This window comes from Periplaneta americana, chromosome 6 (genome assembly GCF_040183065.1).
Source record: "Periplaneta americana isolate PAMFEO1 chromosome 6, P.americana_PAMFEO1_priV1, whole genome shotgun sequence".
Lineage (NCBI taxonomy): Eukaryota > Metazoa > Arthropoda > Insecta > Blattodea > Blattidae > Periplaneta > Periplaneta americana.
The window spans coordinates 54,011,682-54,037,935 of record NC_091122.1 but is presented as its reverse complement, the minus strand read 5'-3'; the positions used below and the strand labels follow the sequence as shown (position 1 = coordinate 54,037,935).

The following is a 26,254-nucleotide window of genomic DNA, read 5'->3' as shown; positions in this document are numbered from 1 at the left end:
GGTAGAACAAGGAAGAGGGAGAGGACTTGATAATGAGTGATAGGAGAGGAAAACGAAACAAATAAAGCTTTAATATCAAAACACATTGAAAGATGGAGAAGAAGAGAGAGTGACTGACAAAGGTAGACACCAGAGGAGTAAAATTTCGAGAAAAAAGGAAATACAAAAGTAACTTTGTTTCTAAGAACAAAGACAAGAGAAAGACTGCGCATAAGTTCGGCTCAAACAATACAGAAGCACTAGCAATATTGCAAACGATCATGTTTACATAAAATGTACATTATCTCGCGTTATATTGCAAACGATGTTTACATAAAATGTACATTATCTCGCGTTATATTGCAAACGATCATGTTTATATAAAATGTACATTATCTCGCGTCAATATTGCAAACGATCATGTTTACACAAAATGTACATTATCTCGCGTTAATAATGCAGACGATCATGTTTACACAAAATGTACATTATCTCGCGCTAATATTGCAAACGATCATGTTTACACAAAATGTACATTATCTCGCGTTAATATTTCAAACGATCATGTTTACACAAAATGTACATTATCTCGCGTTAATATTGCAAACGATCATGTTTACACAAAATGTACATTATCTCGCGTTGATATTGCAAACGATCATGTTTACATAAAATGTACATTATCTCGCGTTAATATTGCAAACGATCATGTTTATATAAAATGTACATTATCTCGCGTTAATATTGCAAACGATCATGTTTATATAAAATGTACAATATCTCGCGTTAATATTGCAAACGATCATGTTTACACAAAATGTACATTGTCTCGCGTTAATATTGCAAACGATCATGTTTACACAAAATGTACATTGGCTCGCGTTAACATTGCAAACGACCATGTTTACACAAAATGTACATTGGCTCGCGTTAATATTGCAAACGATCTTATTTACACAAAATGTACATTATCTCGCGTTAATATTGCAAACGATCATGTTTACACAAAATGTACATTGGCTCGCGTTAATATTGCAAACGATCATATTTACACAAAATGTACATTGTCTCGCGTTAATATTGTAAACGATCATGTTTACACAAAATTTACATTAGTTCGCGTATATATTGCAAACGATCATGTTTACACAAAATGTACATTGGCTCGCGTTAATATTGCAAACGATCATGTTTACATAAAATGTACATTATCTCGCGTTAATATTGCAAACGATCATGTTTACATAAAATGTACAATGTATCGCGTTCAAAGAGATAGAATTGTTTACTACATCAGAGCAAGGAGCATTCTAAACCTCCGTAACATAGCACGAATGTAGATTTGATATCGCCATCCAGACTGGACATTTCAAATGTTCCTTCAAGTGTTCGTGCTAGTTTCCACATGCCGTGTCGCCTGTGAAATTAAAAATTCGGTAGCCATAAAACAAGTGGACACACAAAACCAGCACGCACGCGCATAGGAGCACATGACACGAAACCTCTGTGCCATTATCTATAACTGTTTCTTCCGTGTGGTTTACTTACAGCACCAGCAGCTTGTCATTATCAACCAATTCCTTCAGACATGATTACACTCCTATAAAGACGTCTGAGGTGAAAGGTCAAATGTTGAGTTCAACAAGATTTATTTTGTTTGTGTAAGTGTGTGTGTGTTTTTTTTTGTATAGTTATAATTTACATATTAATTTCTAATTATTAATTTGTAACATTGGTTCACTTACACCTATCATATTCACTGAGTAACTTCTAAATCTTATATTATTTTGCACGAGTAATTACTGCTCAGTATGTTTCCATTATTTTACTTAACTTGTGCTTGTATAACTACTGGGTGTTCATTTCAAAGTGTGTCATGACGTCACTGTTGTGAGTCAGCGATTTGAAGCGAGTTTCAGCTTTTATGTCAGCGAAGTTGCCTATTAATCAAGGCGTTCAATCTAAACTTGAGAACGTGTACGGTATAACTTGAACGTCTTAGCAACAGATGGCGATCTGTACGATCTATATGCTACCATAACCTCTTTTGAACTGTGTTTTGCGCGGGCAAGTCGTCGCAGGGTATTTGTCATCATCGATTGCGTACGGCAACATTCCACAATACAAATCAAATGCTCCGTGTCCATGTTCACCGTCGAAGTTAATGTCAAAAAAATACGTAAGTAATCGTCTTAACCCTCTCCCCATATCCCGACAGTAAGAAAAAAACTCACCTCACTACATGTTTCTAAACAGTTCACATTCCTGCCACTACCGGCGCGGGCGTTACCGTACTTATCGGTAAGTACTCTTCAGAATGAACGTCGTACTTGCTAGGCAACTTCTCTGGCATATAGGTAATACGCGTCTGCGGAAGTGTAGGAAGATTGAATTTTCTAGGCTCATCAGCTAGCCACATGACGGCATACAGCGAGCCATGACACACTTTGAACTGAACACCCAGTGTATCAACCTTTTAGTGTTACCCCACGTGCTAGGTTTCTGCCCTCAGGGCGAATTACTGCGAATTGACAGACATAACACAGCCCGCTCAATAATTGCTAACAGATTAAGGGAACATTGTGAATACGAACTATATGAGGAAGTTCAATGTCTTTCTACGGAAGGATCTACACGGCGTGCTGACATAATAATTGACCGAGATAAAAAAAATGGTCTCATTCTTGACCCCACTGTAAGGTTCGAAATTAATGAAGATCAACCAAAGCAGGTACATGAAGAGAAACGCGCTATTTATCTTCCATGCTGTGATGATCTCAGTCATAAATATAATATTCAAGATTGGAATGTAATTGGACTTATGTTTGATGCGCGAGGAACAATTCCCAAATTTACATTGGAGATCCTCAGAAAATTAAAGGTTCCTGATAAGACTCTTCAGACAATTGCATCAACTATTTTAAAATCTTCACTGAACTTCATCAATCATCATCTCTATTCATCTTTATAATATTCAATGTATATTATTTATTTTCAATACATTTTTATCCTTTTGATAGCTACTAAATCTTGACGTAGATTATTCTTTTTTTTTAATTTCATTATGTATTTTTTAACATTAATTTACATTTTCTTTTTTGTTCACTTGAATTGATTAGGATGCCGATATTTTAAATCCAAGATTTGGACGGCTATCATTTCGATGATATTCTCTCTTATTAGCACAGTCTAATATACACAGTCACGAAGCTCAATACGTAGTAAATATGCATCCATAGATAGTTGCTAACCACTAGGATCGCTACTATCGTGCTCATTACGGACAATGGGAAATAGTACATTCACAGTCTATTGTTCCTAGTACCCTCAACAACTCAAGCTTCGTGACTATAAAAAAGTTTCCGGAAAAATTTATTGGAGAAGATACAACTATTGAGCTATTTTTTCAACATATTCCCAACTGGAATTGAGACATTTGTCATACCACACGATCGACAGAGAGGTTCAGACGGCTGTCACACACTAGTTCCGGTCCCAGGCGCCTGAGTTCCACGACAGAGGGATACAAATACTGATTCCACTGTCTTAAAAATGTCTCAATCCCGATGGGGAATAAGTTGAAAAACACCTCAACAAAATGCTGCATGTTTCAATAAATCTTTCCATGAAATTGTGTTTTATTTCTGTAAACGGCCCCACGGAAAATTTCTTTCTCGGCGACAATCGTAATTGCGCTCGATGGCCAAAATTTGTATAAGCACTTGTTTTGACATTGTTAACATGGTGGAAGAAAAAAAATAGGTAACTTTTTTAACTGCCCCCGTGAGAATGTTTGCTTGTAAGTGGAAGAGGCCTAAATAAATAAATAAATAAATAAATAAATAAATAAATAAATAAATAAATAAATAATAATACAGGGTGATTCACGAGGATTTACCGTCACTTACGGAGCTTATTTTCGAAGACATTGTAAGCAAAAAATGTCATATAAACATTTGTCCTAATCTCAATATTTTCAAAGTTACACTAATTCGAAGTTGTTTGTAAAATACCTTTTCTCTTTAGTTTTAAGGGTAAATGAATATTACAAATAGAGAATGAACTATTCAGAAGTTTCATTTCTTTAATTGGCTAGTGTTCTGAAGCTAAAAATGTGTTGTCAGTTGCTTTGTACAGATTTTGTTTTTCAATTATTAACTAAAAATGGCATCATTATTAAGCACTTACCACATAAATTGTTACAAATCATACGACTTTAGGAACTCGATTCTTTGCAGTTTAATTATGCATCCCAATATACAGTGTTGAAGAAATTACAAGAATCGCGTGATTTGTAACAGTTGTGATAAATGCGTAACAAAATGTATTTTTGTAGTTAAAAAAAAAAAAAAAAAAAAAAAAAATCCGTACGAAGCAACTATAGAATTCACAACACATTTTTAGCTTCAGAATACTAGCTAATTAAATAAATTACACTCCTGAATAGTTCAGTCTTTATCTGTGATATTCTTTTATCCTCAAAACTAAAGAATAATGGTATTTTACAAACAATTTCAAATTAGTGTAACTCTGAACATATTGAGATTAGGAGAAATGTTAAATGACATTTTTTCCTCAGAATGTCTTCGGAATCACTCTGTATATACATATCAGCCAGAATCTCAGAGATAATTCGGAGGATATCAAGTATGTCAATTCTTCAACAAGACCCCTCCAATTATACTCTTCACCGGACACGAAGTAAGGCTTCTCTTTAAATCAGTAGCGATTAGCTATCTATCGAATTTCATGATGCCGGGTGTTTCCCAGCGTCTCATTGAAATAACAGACTCCCAAAACATGGTCAATTGTCTGTATCTCACTACCTCACGTGTACAATAACGCAAATCTGCATTCCAGCGGATTGTTAATTTTGTACAGACCTTATAGATAGCACATATTCTTTGTGTACAAACTCTGACTACGATTGTGTAAGAGGAACTACCCCTTTATACGGAGTGGTTTTAGAAAAAAAAAAAAAGTAACTTCTCTCCTATGTAACAGATTTTTATGAAAAATTGTAGGATATATTTTTTTGTGTACGAACTATATTTACGGTTCCAAAAGAGGACGCACCCCTTTAACAGATTTTATGAAACTTTGTACAGAAGTTGTGTACAAATTCTGATTACATCTGTATGCTATCTGTAGGCCTAGTAGTTATACAAAGTTCCATAAAAATATATTATATAGGAGAGAAGTTGTTAGTTTTGTCTAAATTCACTACTATAAAGAGGTAGTTCCTCTTATAAAACATAATCAGACTTCTTCTTCTTATTTTGTATTACAGCCCAGGTGGGCCTTAACCTCCTCTATGGCTCTCTTCCATCCTTCTCTATCCATCGCCAACTCCCTCCAATCCCTTATTCCTAATCTATTCACATCCACTCTTATACAGTTCCACCATCTTGTTCTCGGTCTTCCACTTAATCTGGTTCCATCTGGGTTGTTATTGAAGACAATCTTCACTTTCCTTGTTGTTTCCATCCTTGTGACGTGTCCCAACCATCTCAGTCTTTGACATCTTACGTGCGCCTCCAAATCCGATTCCTTGTACAGTTCGTATATCTCATTATTATATCTGGCTCTCCATCCATCCACTGTTTCAATTGCTCCGAATATCCTTCTTAAGATTTTCCTCTCAAATACTGCTAGTTGTTTGCATGTATTTTTATTCAGAACCCATGTTTCTGTACCATATGTTATAATGGGTCTTATTAGGGTTTTGTAAATCTTGATTTTGATTTCTCTAGATATTATTTTATTTTTAACAATTGGTAAAAGTGAATAATACGCCCTGTTAGCCAGATTTATTCTTCTTTGTACCTCATTCCTTAGGTCATTATTTGCTGTCAATATTGATCCGAGATATGTAAATTCTTTTACTTTTTCAAACTTGTATGTTCCCATTTTAACTTCCTTCACTTGATCATTTTGTCTTTTGGTGACTGACATAAATTTAGATATAATCAGACTTATAGACAAAAAAAATATATTCCACCTAAAACTTCTGTATAAAGTTTCATAAAGATCTTTTACATAGGAGAGAATTTATTAATTGTGTTTAAATGCATCCCTGAAAGGAGTAGTTCCACTTATGGAACCATAAATATAGTTTGTGCACAAAAAATATACGCTACCTATAACTTCCGTACAGTGTTTCATAAAAATCTTTTAGATAGGAGAAAATTTATTAATTATGTCTAACTGCATTCGCTATAAAGAGGTAGATTTTCATGTGCAAACGTAATCAGAATTTCTATACAAATCATATGAGCCAACTGTATGGTATGTACAAAGTTTCATAAGAATTCCTTGAAATTCAGAGACATTATTCATTTTGTCCAGCTAATGATTTGCGTTCTGCTTCACTGTGTGTTTGTTAAGGTTAGATAAAAATGTGTCCAATGTATTTTTAAACTGATATTCCATATCAAGTGAATGATTTTGTAGGCCTTAAACACTCTCACAGTAATTAAAAACTTCCTTAGTCAATGATGCTTTTCTGCTGTTAAGCCAAACATGGAACAGTTACCGTATGTCCCACCACTGAAAAAAATTAATTACTGATAAATGCCCAAGAACGCGCAAACTTTAAAACGAGGATTCAACACTAAATGATGCTATATTAAATGGTTAAAGGATTGTTGTAACCGGACGCGACCGGCTATACTAAAACTCACATTACATTTGGAAAACTTTAAAAACATAAGTTTTTCAACATAATATTTAAACCCTACTGTAAGAAGGAAAATACTTTATAAACTTATAATGAAGGTACATTAGTAAGAACGTACCTATATGAACAAATTCCATGTTTCACAACACAATAAATCACTAACAATTGGCTCTTTTTCATCCACATAGTAAGCCTCTCTGTCTACGACTGAACCGGAGCTAGAAGTGTTAGGAAGAACTTAAAGTTTATACCCTTCTAAATATAGCTTGCCGCTATAAATCAGTAAAAGCTATTGCTCACAACATTCTTCAAATGTTAAATAACAGGAATTCATATTCACCTATGCGTAACTAAACAAATCGAAAATTGTTTTTTGTCCACATAGATCGGGAAAATTGCACACTGTGTACCGCAACGACGGCAATGTTCGGACCTTGCTGGAATTGGACGCAAAGGACATACATTTGCCAGAAAATATTGTATGCCTCCCGAGTTTCTATAGAAGTACAGTACTGTGCAATTTACATTGTGTTTAAAATATTGTGGGCATTTCATAATCAGTGAGCATTTTCTATATGTCACATTATTTACGAAATAAATCTATTTTAAATTAACACTCATATATCTACATACAATGACAGTCTTTTCGCACTGTACTGTAGTAATTACAGAATCCATAGTTCGTATAATCTGTGTAAATCGCAATGCATTCTATGCGGCTATATAGACTCTGAAAGAACCGCCGTTGTATAGAATTTTGTTTAAAATCAGTTGACGTTAAAAGACGATTCAGCACGTGCTGATATCACAAAGCCCAGCTCAACAATGACGCCCTGACGTCACAAATGACGGTAGAAAACAATGTAATAACGCACCACAAAATGGCTCCCCGGACGAGTGACGGATGAGGAAGCGGGCTTGATGAATGGTGCACTCACCTGTTTTGTGTATAAATGGGCCCGGATTATATACGTTTCAGCAGAACAAATTTACATTACCCAATGCCGAACTCGTTTGCGTGTTGTGGCACGATAGCAACAGATAATGATGTTGATTATGCGATCCCTGCATTTACAGAGAGCTGCGAGAATGTTATTCTCGCATAAAATTGTGGGAGATGATGATACAAGCCCCACAAATCAATATTTACAAATTTTGAATATAAAACCTGTGACCTATCAGAACATGGAAGTATAAACCTGCTTGCTAGCTTTATATCAATGACACGACAGAGATTATTCAAATTATTGCAGAACGAGAACAATTATACTCGTGTTATTGTGAATAATATGGAAGAAACGAAATGAAAAGCGACATCAGGACATATGGTCGAATATCAACGACGTCCCCAGAGAAACGGTGGTTCAGTTCGTATACGTACAATGAGAGTTATAGTGTACAAAAGGTTATATGTCCATTGATTCTACTAAAATGATGCGAAACGTCTCTTAGACCGACAAAATGAAATAGGATAAACAAAACAGTTATGTCTAGAGTGCTTCACTGTTTGAAATATAATGTATTATGTATTTTTGTGGGCGACGGATGTATTAGGTCTCGTGATTGATTTCATGAGTTGAATTATATTTTATACAAAGAAGATGTTATATATTAAATAACGATTTTAACATATAGGCTGAAGTGAAATTTCTTTTCCTTATCGCTAATATAATGAACAAGTGTAGGACCAAATTGAGAATCTATGAAATCAATATATAATGAGCTTGTGTCCAAAAGCGAACATATCCAGGTTATAATTTTTTCATCAGACAAAAAAAACTGAAATTCGCATTCACATTAAGACCAAAAATCGGGAAAAAAAATATGGAATAATCTGGTTCAATCTTAGGCTACTAATCGAATATGTTAATACTAGAGATGAACAAAACTAAATGCCGCTCTCACTCGCTATGTTCGTTGCATTTGTCTTTCGAGTCTCGTCTCGTAACTCTTGTGCACTTCGAATCTCGCTCATCATTCTCGAAATATCATTTGGTCGGCGTGGAAAGATTTCCTAACTTTGAATAACATACATTATTGAAATAAATAACATTAGAGATGTTTAATTGATACAAAAAGACGAAATAAAACAGTATCACAGTTACCAGAATGTTCTGGTTCTACTAGTATCAGATATTACCTGTGGTTATATAAATAAAACAAACATTCTCAAATAAATTTGAATTTCTAAGAAACATAGAACATAGCGTTAAATAAAGCGTTCTTTTACTTGAGATTGTATACTTGATCTCAAATACGAAAAAAAAATCTTAACCTTTTAATAAAAGCCTAGTAATTAAATAAAGATCGAGGAACGGATTGCTACACTGAAAGGTAGAGACGACGTTTCAAATAGGCTACTTCATTGTTTATACATACAGGACATATATAACAGTTGCCAAACAGATCAAAGTTCAATCTGGTATAAAAAACTGTGTCCATTTTTGAACGTAAACAGCAATATTTCAAAGCCCTTTTAACACTGGTTTTGTCCGTATTTGATTGAAAGTAATTTAAAAATCAGATTTCTTTTAGTCTAATTGTACGAAAAAGATAAACTAAATTTTCATTAAAAGTGGATATGTCCGCTTTTGGACGCAAGCTGTACATATGACAAAACTTTAAATAAATAACATTTTTAATCATACCAAGATCACAGCTTGCGTCTTGGCAGTCCCAAGTCTGCATAAATGAGAGGGAAAACGTTGTTCAGATCGCCCCGAACGTTCTCCACTACATTTGCATACTTAAGCTCTAGCCCTAGATCGTCCCAAAAGGTGTGTGTTGCAAGGAATTCACCCCAAAGATCCAACGACTCTTATGGCCGTGTGCACCATTCTCGATCATCTAGCCCGTTTATCAGCAATCACGGAAACATGGTCAATTCTTGACAATCATCAAGTTACAGGTGCGGTGCATAGACATTTTCCCTCGATTAACTCAGTACCGTCAGCTGACGGTACGCTCGTTTGAGAAGAATCATCTGAGCGCTAGGTTACCCCGTATAAAACAGCGAACGAACGCACTCTGTCAATTATCGCTTCGTTTTTGTTTGTCGGACTGTTTCAAACATCCTCGCAGTTTTCAAATAACAAGTTTCAATAATCATGGAAGAAAAAAAGAAAACAGCACCGAACTTCTCACAGTTCGAAGTGGAAATTCTTTTAGAACTCGTCAGCAATTATGCATCCATATTAGAGAATAAAAGTACTGACGGAAGTTCTCTAAGAGAAAAGCAGGCTACCTGGTTGGATTTAACCTCACAATTCACATGAGTTATATGTGTTTACATAATTCAACATAATTTGTAACGTAATTTATACAGTGGTTATTTCATATTATTGATAATTGGGAAAATTTCAGTATACGGATACCTCACTGACAATTATCTTGAAATAGGCTACTAAAAAGAGCAGATTTGTATGTGTTTGTCGAATGCTCATCATCTTGCTTACGAAAAGACACATTTCAGTGCCAATAATTTATTTGGGAATATTTCAGTATACGGATACCTCGCTAACAATTATTAAAAAAAAAAAACAATTCGTCTGTGTATGTCGAATACGCATCATCATGCATACGAAAAGGAAGTTTTTAGTGCCAATTTATTTTGTGTGCATAAGATTGGAATTTTGGAGTAAGAGGGAAAGGAAAGTATCCTTGTTCTGAAATTTATCCATTTGTTTTGTGTTCCCAAGGTTGGAATTTTGGAGTAAGAGGGAAAGGAAGGTATCCGTGTAATTTCTCTTAATTCAAGCGTAAATAGCCTAATTGTCCAAAATGTCATGTAGGTCCTAATAACTTCAAACTGCAAATCTATAGCTAATAAGTGATAATCTCGCATTCTACAAATGGTCATTTAGTTTTGCTATATTATCACCGGCATAGAATAACTACTTTATTAATTATGTTAACAAAATTGGACAATTAGGCCTAAATAATATTTCGTCCTCAAGTAAAGTCCCGATCTTCCAAAGTAGAAACATATATAAAACATTAGTCTATTTTGAGAGAAAAAAAAACATTTTTATTATTCATCTACAAACTTACTCTTTCTACAATAACACCAATTCTGTTATTTCCGCAGTGATTTGCGTGTTCAAGATACATCATTTCATCTTCAATTCCATCAAGCACGTCAAATCGTGCCGCTATTTTGGTTTTCTCGACTTGACCATGTTCAATTCAAGATAATCGGTCCCACACCCGTGATCAAATTTGATCATCATCAACTCGCTTGTTTAACATTGATCGAGATTGATACTCCGCAAATTGGCGTTGAATATGGTCAAGTGCCAACTTGACCATGGTCAAATTTTAATAGAGAATGGTACACACGGATATTAGACAACGACATCAGCTTCATCAGACATTGCAAAATAAAGATAGGGAAATTGAAATGCAAGATTTAGTAAAATATCTGATGGTAATTTCACTGTAAGATGAAATGTATCACATATAAGGCCAGTATGACTCACCGGAGTTCTTGCAGCAGAGTCTTGCCCTCTCTGATGGTCCTCACGCAGTCGTCGAGCGATGAGTCCCGGTCCTGCCCGCACTGCTCTAGCAACCTCTCGGCCGCTTCCAGAGTGTCGGCCGCCTCATCGTTCTGCAGCTTCTCGCGTAACTCGTCCACCCAGTCCGCAAGCTGTAACAAGCGCCGCGATCATCAGACGCCCTTCCACAGGAAGATCAGTATCATATACTGCGCTCCATGACCAGTAACATGTAATGGTACAAACACGCAGGAAGCAGGGGAACTGCAAGCAAACCTCAAATAGAAATTAAATGTCACTGTGAAATTATCTTCCTTTTGCCAGCTTCAACATTCAAGGCCCGGTCAAACAGAAGGCGGACTTGGCGGACCATCAGCCGCGAACTCTGTATTATCATCCTAGTCAAACAGCGCGGCCCAACGCCGCGGTCTAGTCTGGTTCGCGGCGGACTGATAGGCAGTTGTGTTTTCCACAGAGTTCGCAGCGGACATCTCGTAGAAAATGGCCGATGAAACGGAAAATTAATTGAATTTGTGCGGGAATATGCTCGTTTATATGATACGCGGCATCCAGACTCCACCTCCGTCGTCTCCTTTTTTACAACCTACTCATCGTGGTCAGATAATCCTAATTATATACATAATCCTTCCAATGAAATTAATTATACTGACTTGGAGGTAGCTACCACACCTCCGATGTCATTAGGTTTTTTGCCACTATTGTTTCTTCTGCAAAAGATTTGTACGAAAACGTACTGCAGCTAGTAGACCTAAATAAACCGCAAGAGGTAAATAACAATACTTCTCAATTTTGTCTACGAAATAATACTGATTTCTGAGTCGTATTTTCTTTTCTATATTCATACTTATTTTTCAGTTGATTAGTATTAAATTCAGTTTAAAATACAAACGAAAATCTTTTATTTACCTCAAGCAGATCGCTAGTCTTTCCTTCGTTCCAATCGGTCTCCTACAATTTGTTGTCATCTATACTAATAATAAATCTGTAGCCGAAATTTTTCTGGTAATTTCCGATTTTCCAAAAATAATTGGTCCTAACATATATAATTAACCACCCTGAAACCGAAAATAGCATTTTTGAAATTTTTGTTAGTATGTCTGTCTGTATGTTTGTTACCTTTTCACGCGATAATGGCTGAACCGATTTATATGAAAATTGGTATATAAATTAAGTTCCTTGTAACTTAGATTTTAGGCTATGTGGCATTCAAAATGCTTTATTTAAAAGGGGGTTATAAGGGGGCCTGAATTAAATAAATCGAAATATCTCGCTTATTATTGATTTTTGTGAAAAATGTTACATAGCAAAAGTTTCTTTAAAAATGATTTCCGATAAGTTTTATTCTTTACAAAATTTTTATAGGACTGATATTTAATGAGATAAATGAGTTTTAAAATTAAAATAACGCCATCTAAGAAGGTGCAATGAATTAAGAACAAATGACTTCGTCTATAAGGGGCCTTGGACAACAACAATCGAAACAGGGGCCTTGGACATCAACAATCGAAAGCTATTAAACATAGCCTACAGAGAATGATTCTGTGTTTCTATGAAGTAATATCAGAAGCTAAATTAACCGATTTGTATAATTAATTATTATTTCACCATTGGAAAGTGTAGTTTCTCTAGATGGACATAATGATATAATGTTATTACAGTAACGTCTGAGTAAATCGAGGACAGGTAAGATTAAAATAGCTTCTTATGCACAGAAAATTTGATAGGCTATTTTGTACATTCGTTTTCTGTATTTCTTAAAATAATATTTATGTACACTCATTTAAATCTCAGAGAATTAACGAACAACGAGAGTATATTGATTTAGTATGCAGTAATAGTACGTTAGCTTAGCAATCCATTATTTTATAATTCAAATTTTAACTATGCTCAATTGAATCGTGTTAAAATACATAAAATATATATGCAATAAATGCAATGCAAAAAAATTGGGTAATGAGCGAAGCAGATTATCTTGCGCTGTTGTAAAAGTTGTTCCCTGGATCAAACGTCCTATTTTAATTATGTAATTACTTTATATTTATTTCTAACAGGTGCAGAGGAGCGCATGGGTACGGTTAGTTTTTAATATTTTTGGTTCTACAAGGCTATGTAATTCCTCAAACTGTTGTTTAGACATTCGAAAATAGTCGTAAAAACGGTCTTCATATGAATTCAATTCATTACACAGTCTGTGAAATTCACCTAATTCCCCTCTTTTTTTTCATTTATTTCATGCACCCACTTCCTTTTCCTTTTCCGCTTTGATGAACGGCTCAAAGCGAACAGAAGAAACAATTCTTCTTCATCTGAGGAGCTGCTGGACATGTTAATTAATCCAGGAGAAAAAACGAAAGTAAAAGTACAATTTCAAACAAATTTAGAAACAAATCGAGAAAATACGATGAGTAGTGCACTTGGCAACAATTGTTTCCACGCTGGTTGGTCCTGCACTGTCCGCGTTCTGTTTGACTTCCTCAGTCCGTGGCAGATTGCGATCCTCCCGTCCGCGCTGACCGTTCTCCGCGAACTCTGTATTACAGCAGAGCGTCTCGTTTAGGCACAGTGAAAACGTAAACGAAGTGCAGGTAACGTGTGGGTGGGGGGGTGAGGACGAGCCGTACGATAAACACGAGGGATGCACAAAGTTTTAGTTACAACATTTATGACGGAGCATTAATTGAAATTATATTTTCCAAAAACACACAAAACAAAAGGACACAAATTGCATAACGTTATCATATACACATTTTAACAAACAAGCAATAAAATTGTAACATTGAAATAATTCAATGTAACAGTTCACAATTTGCTACTTATACAGTGCGATCTAGAAGTCTCTCCGCAGTGCTTGTGTAATCACGGTGCAGCCGAGAATCCAGTAGGCAGAGAATTTAAGTGGCAGCACTGGCCGCTTAGCATATGATGGATTGGGGGGGGGGGGTGCGGTCATCAAACCGGAATTAATGGGGAAGTGCCAACTTTCTACAAGATTATGTGCCAGCTATCTATAGGATTACTACAACTAATGGAGCTGCGGAGAGACTTTTCGATCGCACTGTATAATTTGCTTTCAAGCAGCATTTTTACGGTCATGAATTTAATTTTCTGTATGACTAACATAGCCCTGATACCACCGTCTTCTGTGGCCGAATTAACAAAATTACAGTATATTGGACTGAAATGCCAATACTATCTCCTAAACATAATTATCCCCTCTCAAGGTATACCTGAATAAATTGAACGGTGCATCGAGAGAAGCTGCAGATCTGCGAGATAAGTTGTTTGATTTGTAATAGCAAATTCTGCAATATTTAAGCGATAATAAACACGTTTGATACACTTTGGATGAACCATACTGGAATTTGTTTTGCAAGCTGGAACTAATTTTGGAATGTTACTTCATATGATGTGAGACATTGCGTACCATTTATTAATTAAGCCATCCCTGGAAAAAGAATGTAACATCAGATTTCTGATATATGTGATGTAGATTAAAATTAGTAGGCCTATATTACGATACAAAGTTGAGACGTGCTTTTTACAAAATCGAGTGAGTTTTTCAATTTCCAAAATTTTGTAATGCACTTCACAAACGTGTATTGTACAACATTTTTAAAATTGTAAATACAAATTATTTAGCATTGAAAATTTACAACAACATTATTCCAAAGCCTTCGGAAAACTACAATGTAGTGGTAACTAAGTAACAATAAGTGGATTTGTAATGGGTCTTTTTCAGTATTTTTTATATTATGAAGAATGGTTTCCTTAGCAACAAGTTTCTGTGTGGAAATTTTAACTTTCAAGGTCTAGCAACAATAGCTGTAAATACGACAAAAAACACAACGGTGCAAAATAGTAATATGTGTTACAAGAGCAGTATGTTGAAGTTTTCATGTTCGAGGAAAAGTTTGAAAAAGTGAAACGTAGTTGAACTTTTCTAATTTCCGAGAATTGAAAGAAAACATACCGCTCGTGTATCGTACATTATTTTGTGCGAAGATCGTTTATTACATACCTGAAAGAGGAATTTCTAATTAGTTGCAATGAAATCTCCATCTTGGTTTCTGTTCAATGACGGCAAATTTGCAAAACAAAAATATCTATCTTCAACATTGTTGCTTTAAAATGTTTTCTGTGTTTACTATACTCCAGCAGGCCGTGATATACGTCTGTCTTTTTCCCCCCAGTCTATGATGAGTCTGGAATCTTCACGGCTTCCTTAATGTTACTTGCATCACGAATGCAGTAACTTTAGTGGAGTTGTAGAGTTTACTTAATTTTTGCAAATATTTAAAAACAATAATTAACAGTGCAATTTAGATGAAATTGCAGTGGTAAGTTTCCAATTTATAATTATTACTATATTGAACGTCTCTAAAAATAATATGTTAAAAGCCTAAAGCAGTAAAATCAATATGTCACTTAAGCGGTAAAAAGAGGGAAATTGTTATGTGTGTTAGGTTGGGAATACTAAATGTGGAATTTTAGACTTTCCGCGGATTGGTTTTGTGCGGAAACCAAGCAAATACGCACGATCTCGCACAAAAGTAATTTTAAAGCATTTATTTATAAGAATAAATTATTGAGAAACTTCCAATGTTCCAACAGATATGCGGTACAATAAATAGAACACTAAAGGGTAAACAAAAAAATTCACACAAAGTTTTATAATGTAACAGCAGTACCAGTTCTTGCATGGATCAGAGACTTGGACTCTCACAAGCAATGACAGAAAGAAATTGCAAGCATCTGAAATGAATGAAGTTACTACGATCGGTCAAGGGTTGCACTAGGCTACATCGAATTAAGAATGACGACATAAGAGGCGAACTAAACGTGGTATCACTGGAAGGAAAGATTCGTAGTTTTAGAGAGCAGTGAATTGAACATCTAGAGAGAATGGATAGCAACCGAATTCCAAGATGAATATTAGCATATAGGCCAAAAGGAAAAAGAGATCAAGGAAGACCTAGGAAACGTTGGAAGGAGTCACTGTGAAACCGGAATAGGCTTTAAGCCTAATCCCTGAAGTGAAGAAGAAGAAGAAGAAGAAGAAGAAGAAGAAGAAGAATTGACTTCAATAGCTGAATAAACTTGTATCCTTGTTTGTGATAGTAAATATAGGCCTAATGAAATTTGCCTCTGAAAGTATGTTCCTTTCTCCTGAAACATTAGTTACAATTTTGTTGGTTACATCCTTATTCCGGGGATGTCTTCAATAAATACATTCAAACGAAGATAACTTCAGTTTTCATTTCCATAACTGGGTGACGTATTCTATGTGCGGTGCAACCTCAACAACAGAGCACTTTCTTAGGCAGCGTAAGTCTAAGAAGCAAAATATACTGAATTCTAAGGTAGGTTTTACATCAGAAATTTATATTACAACTATAAAAAGGACCGTAGTGAGCGGAGAGAAATCTAAAACAGATCCAAAATGCAATAAAACAACAGGCAATCAAAATTTAAGTGCTTGAAGTTATGCGTACTAACATAACACAGAAAGTATTGGGAGCAGTGAATATGAGATTGCAATAGAAACCGACGTTTATAACAGCGTTCTGCAATGTTCGAATAACAGAGGGAACAGAATATACTCACTACAAACTTTGCCTTACTTTGGAGACACCCAGCAATACGTAAAGTAAAAACATGTGAACTAAAATCACGGAGATTTTTGAAATTAGATTCAAAGATAATACCCGTATTGAAGTTTGTTGACTGGGGTGCTGCAATTCTATGGGTTGATAAACGACAGGTCATCTGTCGATGGTGAAGGCGAAGGAGAATAATTTCGTCTGCTTGACCTGTCGACTTATTACCAGACGTACGTTGTGTATTTCAGTCAGTGAATGAAACGTCAGTAAAACCGGAATGCAGTTAATATGACGCAGATGTTAACTTGATCCAGACAATGTCAATGACGTGTTATTAATTCATACTGGTTAATGTATAATCTATCATGCAATTCATTCCCCAAAAGAAGTATACTAGGTAGAAGCGAAATATTCTTACGAATAGCTCATGTTGTATGTAACAGAAAACTGTAATACCATAAGGGTGGAAAGTTCATAGTTTTTCCCCAAATTTTCAACACCCTCTTATTCGGTAACTACACCGTGTCCCGCTTAGAGGGATCGAGAAATAAGTGCTAATCTATACTAATAATAAATCTGTAGCCGAAATGTTTCTGGTATTTTTCAATTTTCCAAAAATAATTGGTCCTAACATATTTAATTAATCGCCCTGAAACCGAAAATCGCTTTTTTGAAATTTTTGTTTGTATGTATGTCTGTCTGTCTGTCTGTCTGTCTGGATGTTTGTTACCTTTTCACGTGATAATGGCGTAACCGATTTGTATGAAAATTGGAATATAAATTAAGTTCGTTGCAACTTAGAATTTAGGCTATATGGCATTCAAAATATTTTATTGAAAGGGGGGGGGGTTATAAGGGGGCTTGAATTAAATAAATAGAAATATCTCCCTTATTATTAATTTTCATGAAAGGTATTACATAACAAAAGTATCTTTAAAAATAATTTCCGATAAGTTTTATTCCATGCAAAATTTTGATAGGACTGATATTTAATGAGATAAATGAGTTTCAAAATTACAATAGCGCCATCTAAGGCGGTGTAATGAAATAAAAAACAAATGACTTCGTCTATAAGGGGCATTGGACAACAACAATCGAAAGCTACGAAACATAGCCTACAGAGAATGTTTCTGTGTTTGTATGAAGTAATATCGGAAGCTAAATTAACCGATTTGTATAATTAATTATTAATTCACCATTGGAAAGTGTAGTTTCTATAGATGGACATAATGCTATAATGTTATTGCAGTAACTTCTGAGTGACTCGAGGACAGGTAAGATTAAAATAGCTTCTTATGCACAGAAAACTTGATAGGCATTCGTTTCCTGTATTTCCTAAAATAATTTTTATGACCGGATCAAAATGATCGCATTTTAATTTTTTTTATTACAACTTAAATTAAGTAACATAATAAACGATTTATCCTTCTATCAAACACGAATGTTTCTTGGATCAAATGTCCTATTTTAATTATGTAATTACTTTATATTTATTTCTAATGGGTGCAGCGGAGCGCACGGGTACGGCTAGTTTAAAATATAAATAATGGTTTTATAACATAACGTTTTGTACAACTTGATGTAAAAACTCTACCAGTTTCGGAGAATAGTCAGTGCAACTCGATGTGTGCGCCTCGAGCTACCCTGAAGACATCCAAAAGATACTCAACCTTCTGCCAAGTGTTCCGTAACATTTGTGGAGTGATTAGCGCAGCTGCATTTATAATGCGATGTCTCAGTTTTTCCAAAGTGTCAACTGTACCACGTTGGTAAACAACATTTGTCACAAAGTCAAGTCAATGGGCGTCAAGTCGGGTGACCTAGGTGGCCAGGCAAGGGTTCTCCTCTTCCGATCAACCTATTGTGAAAGTTTGCATTCAAGAAGCCACGAACTGCTCCATAGTAATGCGGTGGAGCCCCATGTTGCTGAAAAACCGATTCTGGGAGGAGTTGATCAACAACAAAAGTACTGCAACATGTCCAGATACACATTCTCTGTGACTGTCGCCTCGATGAAGAAGAATGGTCCGATGATGGAATGTTCTACTGAATGGCGCCAGGCTTGTTTCCACGATACATGTTAGTGCGCATGCACATCAACATGCAACAGTTTTCAAACCGTTGGTGCATAAACTTGGACAGTTTCCGCATCTTGTCAGATGTAAACCAAACAATACCTCCATCTGATTTTAAATGGTTAGCATTTATTTTTCGATCCCTCTAAGCGGGACACGATGTATTGCGAGTAAGATCGCGATTTTTGTCCATTTCGATAGAAAATATAATAAAGAATCATTTATTCCTCTGACGTATTTCAATAGCGTGGACGGTTTTCGTGTAAATTTAATTTAAAACTTCTAATTTCAAGCTATTAAACAATGCGAGCAGATTGCAACGTTGTAGCCAGACAGGGAGTTGGATGTATAGTTCACCTAGGGAGTCAGACTCGAATTCGTAGACCTCTTACATTTGTATTACGAGAAGAGAGAAGAGTGCGTTAGCGGCGATGTTGCCAGACTGCTGAAACTCCCAACTTATTTTTTTAATTAATCGTGCATTTAATCACAAAACATAATATTTAATTATAGATTCCTATTCATTTAAGTGTACTCTACCTTCCCTTTCAGTCTTCAGGGATATTTCACTTCCTCTCTGTATAGTGTTGAGTTACAACTAATAAAACATAAATTAAATATATTGTCGTTGTAAGTATTTTTTTCATTAATAGGTTGGATATAATTATTTAAAAAGAGACTGCTGTGAGATGAAATAATTTACATTTACGGAATTAATTAATGCATTTATTATAAACTTATGTGAACAATATCTATCCAGCTGGCTACGGACTGGAAGGTCCGGAGCTCGAACTCGGGTGGTAACGTAATTTTCTCGTTGCCAAACCTACATCTCTCTCTCTCTCTCTCTCTCTCTCCCCCTCCCTCCCTCTTTCTATATATCTCTCTCAAATCACTCTAGAGCAGCCGTGGCGAAATTGTGACTCGCGAGCACATTGTGGCTCGCAATGACAGCTATGCATTTCTCTTGCTTCCTACCACCCCCAACCCCTACTCTCTCACTCAGTGGAGTCAAACTCCGTTCCATTTGTATTTGTCTCTGACCTGCGAGTGGCGTATCGTCGCAATGTCTCTCTCGAAACCATGAACCGCTACAAAAACGAAAGTTTCAAGTAGGATGGGAGGACGCATTTTTTGCTGCCAATATGATGAGAATATTAAATGTATGATTTGTTCACAAGCATTACGGGAAAACGGTTGTATAACATAAAACGGCATTATATTACACGTATCTCATGAAACATTAAAAGGTTAAGTGTAATTTTAGTAGGTCATTTTATGACGCTTTATCATCTTAGGTTATTTAATGTCTGAATGAGATGAAGGTGATAATGTCGGTGAAATGAGTCCGGGGTCCAGCACAGAAAGTTATCCAGTATTTGCTCATATTGGGTTGAGGGAAAACCCCGGAAAAAACCTCAACCAGGTAACTTGTCTCGACCGGGAATCGAACCCGGGCCACCTGGTTTCGCGGCCAGACGTGCTAGCCGTTACTCCACAGGTGTGGACGGTTAAGTGTTGCTATTATTATTATTATTATTATTATTATTATTATTATTATTATTATTATTATTATTATCCTAAGCTTCCTTCTTTCGCTTGCTCTGTTGAAGATATGTTCCCTACAACTTACGTTTGTGAAAAATAATTTCCAAAAATGAAAATAGATCATGACTGACAGACAAATACATTCGTGATCAACTACGACTGGCAGTAAGTGACATAATTCGTGATTCTGAAACTCTGTCGCAGAGACATTCTGAAGACAGTTAGGCTAATTTTAGGTTGTGATAATGTGTCCTGTGTTTTCTTGTTAATTTCTTTCTCGTTACACGTACTAAACATTAGTTTGTAACCTTATACTGTATAAAATTATATTTAAGTGCTTGACGTAAGGAAAATGAAAATCCGTTAATACGTCAGACAGTTGTTTCACTTCCCCTTCGGGTGTCCGCCTCCCTCCATAGGTGCTATGCACGTTGCAGGTTACACAGTGGCTCGGCGCACGATCACATTTTCGCCACGGCTTCTCAAGAGAGAAAACAGGCTAACTAGTATAAACTAGAGTCCTGCAATATTCGAACATGAGGCAAACAAGACATTAAAAACTTCGACTTATTTCATATGAAAAACTAACCGCAATATCTGTGGTAAAATTCTTAACCGATTAAAACATGAGTGAAGTACAGCCAATATTTTATAACATGTGGAACAAACACGACAGGCCTCCTTCTGCAGAGGGAACGTCGGCAAATATCGAACTTCCCCGTACTCGACAAACTTGAACCGAACATAGCGTCTGTAATGCAAGGCGCTAGTATAAACAGTGATGGACTTCTTTACTTGGCATAATGACAAAAGATAATAGAGAACTACAGCGAGATTTCTTTTTTCTACTAAAAAGAAATGTAAACAATACAAAACGTCGTAAAGAAACTGACTAATAACGTTGCCATTACATAGTGAAATTATTATCCGCTTAGAGACGCCGTGAGTACGCGGCAACTTCTCTAGCACTTTTGTATCGCATGCAGTCTAAACAGAGGATGTCAGGAGCGCCTGCACAATTTCCATGCTTGTTGAGAAAGATTTACGAGAATCGAAACATAAACGTGTTGAGTTGTGGAAGAACGGAAATTGAAAGATCATGCTCGAAGGGTCGCTCAGGATTAGATAAAGTTGAAACCACACGACAGAAATCCAGATCTCAGCCACTGGAATATCTTTGATTTACGAAAGCCGGAGATTGTGACAATTTTATATAATTTTTTTCTGTCATGCAAAGAAAATAAACAAGATACAACTTTCTGTTCGATTCAAGTCCATCGTAACTGAATTTTTCTCTCAGTTCTACAAACCCGATTGTTAATAGTTAATACAATATCACTGAGGATTCCAGTGTTCAAATCCACGCAACTTTTCTCTAACGTTTTGATAAATATCCGTGAACATATGCAGTCGACAAGTTCTGGAATGTGAAAACTGAATATATTTGATTCCATACTCAATTGGTTATGAGTATATACATTTATAACTTGACTTCTTATCCAATTTCTATAAATAAACCATTTTCATAGGGTACACTTTCGAAGCAACAATGACTTTTGAGTTAGCACTTTGTCGGTTTCTAGGATAACGCAGTCGAGAAAAGCCCTTTAACTGCACCAACATGAGAGAGGGAACCAATATTACAATTTTAAACGTAAATAAAACCCACTGCAACTTGTAGAATATTTTGAAAATCTAAATCACTTACAGGAAATCTACGATCCATATTTACAAATTCCCAGTGCAAGCTATTAACGTATACATGAGAATCACGGACAGTAAACCGAAATAAATGTATAGAAACCAGGAATATCTGAAAAAATATGCAGAATAATACAGCTACGGACCTGTCGACAGTTGATCTTACCCACACGTAGCTCTACGTAAATATATACAGCGTAGTAAAACTATGCACCTATCGTTATTTAACGACGCTGTATCAACTACTAGGTTATTTAGCGTCGATGAAATTGACGATAACGATATGGCACGAGTATTTGGTGAGGTAAGACCGAATTTTAGTCATGAATAGGGCTAGGATTTTCATCATTTAGCATATTTTTATAAGGTCAATGAATTGCTAAAGAATAGCGAAATTCATTTAATGAAAAAATGATACTTTGTTAGAGCATATTTGCGCATATTTGGCAATTTTATCCTGATAGAACATATTCTAATAATTTTTTGTTCATATTCACTATATTTTTACCTTTCGAGCTCTTTTTATAACAGGTCTCGTATTTCAAATATTTCGGTTATTATTTGAGCTATGAACTAGAAAAAGCTGTTTATACAAAATTGAATTACTTCAATTATGCAATGAAAACCATTAATAACATTTTCAAACCTTCTCTTGTTCACAAACGTAAAAGAATTATAGCGTATAAAATATTGGCGAGACCTGTTCTCATGTATGGAAGTGAAGCTTGGACCATACGTAAATGTGATGAACACTGTCAATGAAATTAAGTTTTTCTAGATTAGACAAGAAGAAAAATTTGGGCATTTTGAAAGAATTAAATATTGATCCAATTTTAGAGGAAATTCAAAATTAGACCTATAGACAGAAATGGAAATCTCATATATTCAGGATGCCTAGAACAAGGATATCACGCTAAGCACTAAATTACCGCCCTGCCTTATTATGGCACCCGTGATGATAAAAGAAAAGACGTATTTGCTATGACGTAATACCGGAACGCTTGCTATTTTGGTTATCGTTTCTATGCGCGACATAACAAGGAAAAAATTGCACGACAGAAGGTAACGTATAATTTATTTCCAATTTTTAACAATGTTGTATCACTTTTGTGATATCACATAAAACAGTTCTGTGGATCAGAGAAACTATATTAACAAACTAAAGGGACATATGTGACATAACCTGAAAGATCATCCACTACTCTTTATTCAATGCCAAGGCCAGGCGCAACTAATCGATACGAATATATGATGACAATTTCAGTTATGCATACCGAATTGAATTTCTTTCCTGCAATTTATAAAGCTAAGATGCCATAAAGTGTTGTATCCAACTCATGGATAATCTTATTATGACACCCGTGGAAACTGTCGCACGAGCGATAATGCCATAATCATCAAGATTATCCACTTGTTGGATAAATAACTATTATATGTCTTGATTCTCTTAAATTTAACTTTTTTTCTCTCCTGGCTGTCATTCTAGGTAAGGTAAAGATTGGTAATATTGTGATGAGTAATATTGTGATAGGTCCAGTTCTTTTTGAGAATTTATTACAATTTTACTGAGCGGGAAGATCTTTTTTGCGTCAACGTATTAAGGGAATGTTCGTGGACAAGTTTCTGCACAAAACCGGTTCTTTTCTCGTTGAGTAAAATTGTAATAAATTCTCGAAAAGAACTATCACAATATTACTCGTATCACAATATTACCGACCTTTACCCTATAGTTTACACCTTCGAAGTAAACTATAAAAAATAATATTTGAATCTGTTATGGAACACTTTTTTATATTATAGATAATACCTGCACAAACAGCGCTCAACGAGGGCGCGCGCTCCTTCGGAGCGGGAGAGCTGTGTTTACCGCTCGCCGAAACGGAGAGGAAGATACGTCAGAATGACATAGCCTTGCTATAGGTAGAGGAGAGGGAAACGACCACTCAGCTATCTAGTGGAGTGCAGTGTGTAGGCCTATTCTCAGTAACTGTTTCACGTTGCTTACCTATTGCTACAGTACAGTATGGAGAAATCTAAAAGACGGAACGTAACATTTAACATTTAACGATTTACAGCTCGAACTTATTGATCTTCAATATGACCTACGGGCTAAAGACCGTTTGAATAATAGCCTACTACTAGCCTGGTTGAGTTCTACAGGACTAAACATTAGCAATAATATACACGACTACACAGGCTGGCTGTGAAAATGATTGCTATGTTTGGCTCAACATTTATATTTGTGAGCAATTCTTTTCTGTAATCAACTTTAATAAAGGCAGACATCGAACATCTGTAACATGTTTCATTACGATCAGTAGGCTACTGTTTCTTTCAGCTGCCAACAGCATAAAACCTCGTTTTGATGTACTGATAAATAAAAATATAACAAAATGATATTGTACATTTAAGTAGCTATAGAATTTATATTATTTCTGTAAAATAAATATTTCTTTATTAATTAATAATAGTCCAAGATAGTGGTATGCAAACACTGAACGGGAATCCATTTCATGAACACCTTTTGTGTACATCTTGTACGAGATCACCCCTTCTTCAAGTCCACCCTTATACAGAGCGCAGCTAATATCTGCATTCCGCTCATGAGCTGTGAGCCGGCTCGGAGAGCGCAAACCTTGTGCAGGTCTGTTATAGAGCATATTTCTGGAATTTTACGTCTTAAGTGCATATTTTGACAACTTTTAGGGCATAAAAATCCTTCCTCTGGTCATGACTCATGAATTACCTAACATTTGCCTCACAGTCGGGTAAAACCACGGATAAAACACAGCAGGTAATCAGCCCAAAAGGGAAAAGAACCCACGCCCGGGCTTAATTCGGAATCGGGAAACGTTCTACTGCCTGAGCTACACCGGTCGCGTGATTTGCTTTTGAATATCCTACGAACATTTCATAATATTGTCTTAATAAACGTTAGAACGAGGTCATTTATCTCTGTCGTAATGATTCAAGTACGTCAGATAATCACTGAAGTCGACACAGACACATTAAATAGAGTAATAAGCCGACACCTGTGAAGTACTTCAGGAAATGAAACATGTGCTCCTTTCGAAACATATAAGCCAGTTAGATGTGCGCATGCATCTAGATTCAATAATTTATTTTAGGCATTAGCTGCCAACTTGTATGTGGCCATAAAACAGTCTCGTAACTTGGGGATACAAATCAGGTGCTGAAGGTTGTGGCATAAATCCTCAGCCGGTTACTGTTAAAACTTTAATGTAGGTGCAAGCGGCTAAATTGAACTGTTAATTTTCGTGTAAATAACTCAACACTGACTGCGTTATATTATTAAGCGTGTATGCATTAAACTATTTGATATTGACACGCGTCATATCCGAGTGATGTGAGTGAATTAAATTTACCACCTCATCAACAACATTTGCCATTAACTACGTTTTGCAGCTACAAATCGAATTTATCCAGATGCATTTGTATACAATCTACAAAAGCTCATTGTAACATTACAGATCCAATTACATTATACGCAATATAAAAGCCATGTACATGGGACACGCTATTCATCGCAAACAAATCCTTTAATACGCAACGTTAAAATTGGTAAATCACATCTTTCATTGTGATCACCTGTTCCTCCATTAACATTAAGGGGTTAGATACAGCTTACTGCAGTAAAATTTTTGAAAATATTCATTTTTTTTCCTCCATTACTGTATCTTGTACAATAATGAAAACTGGTATGTGTAAAACACTGTCCTTCTGCTGTATAAAAAAAATATTTTCACGATTAAAAAAAAATCACTTTTATTTTTTTTTTTTCAAAATTAAAAATGGTGACAGTTCACTGTACAGTGATGAAGCGTTTCCCTCGTAACTCATAAACTTGTTAACTTTTTCATGTTCTCTCTCTTTTATTTTATTGCTGAAACTCATATTTACAATATCACGCTCTTTGAACTACATTGCTTAATAGATAATATATTTTTTTTATTTCGTGTTAGAAGAAAATACTGAAAATCGACAAATTTTTAAAAGAATTAATTTTTTATCAGACAATCTATCAAAGATAGAGGAGTGATCTTGCATCCTACTTTTGACGTGACATGTATAAATACAAAAAAAAATCATCACAGAATGTTGGATAGTTTTTTAGTTATGTGGGAAACGCTTCAT

The 26,254-nt window shown here is 35.5% G+C and overlaps 1 protein-coding gene across 6 annotated transcripts in view; it reads right to left on the bottom strand.

Annotated features, from left to right (window-relative positions):
* The window catches only part of trio (trio Rho guanine nucleotide exchange factor), a 2,234,512-nt gene that overhangs the window by 993,369 nt on the left and 1,214,889 nt on the right, over nt 1–26,254 (bottom strand). For all 6 annotated transcript variants that reach the window (XM_069828117.1, XM_069828118.1, XM_069828113.1 and 3 more), the window contains one exon: nt 11,137–11,306. In XM_069828117.1, the coding sequence (XP_069684218.1) occupies nt 11,137–11,306 (170 nt within the window). The remainder of the gene's footprint in view (nt 1–11,136; nt 11,307–26,254) is intronic.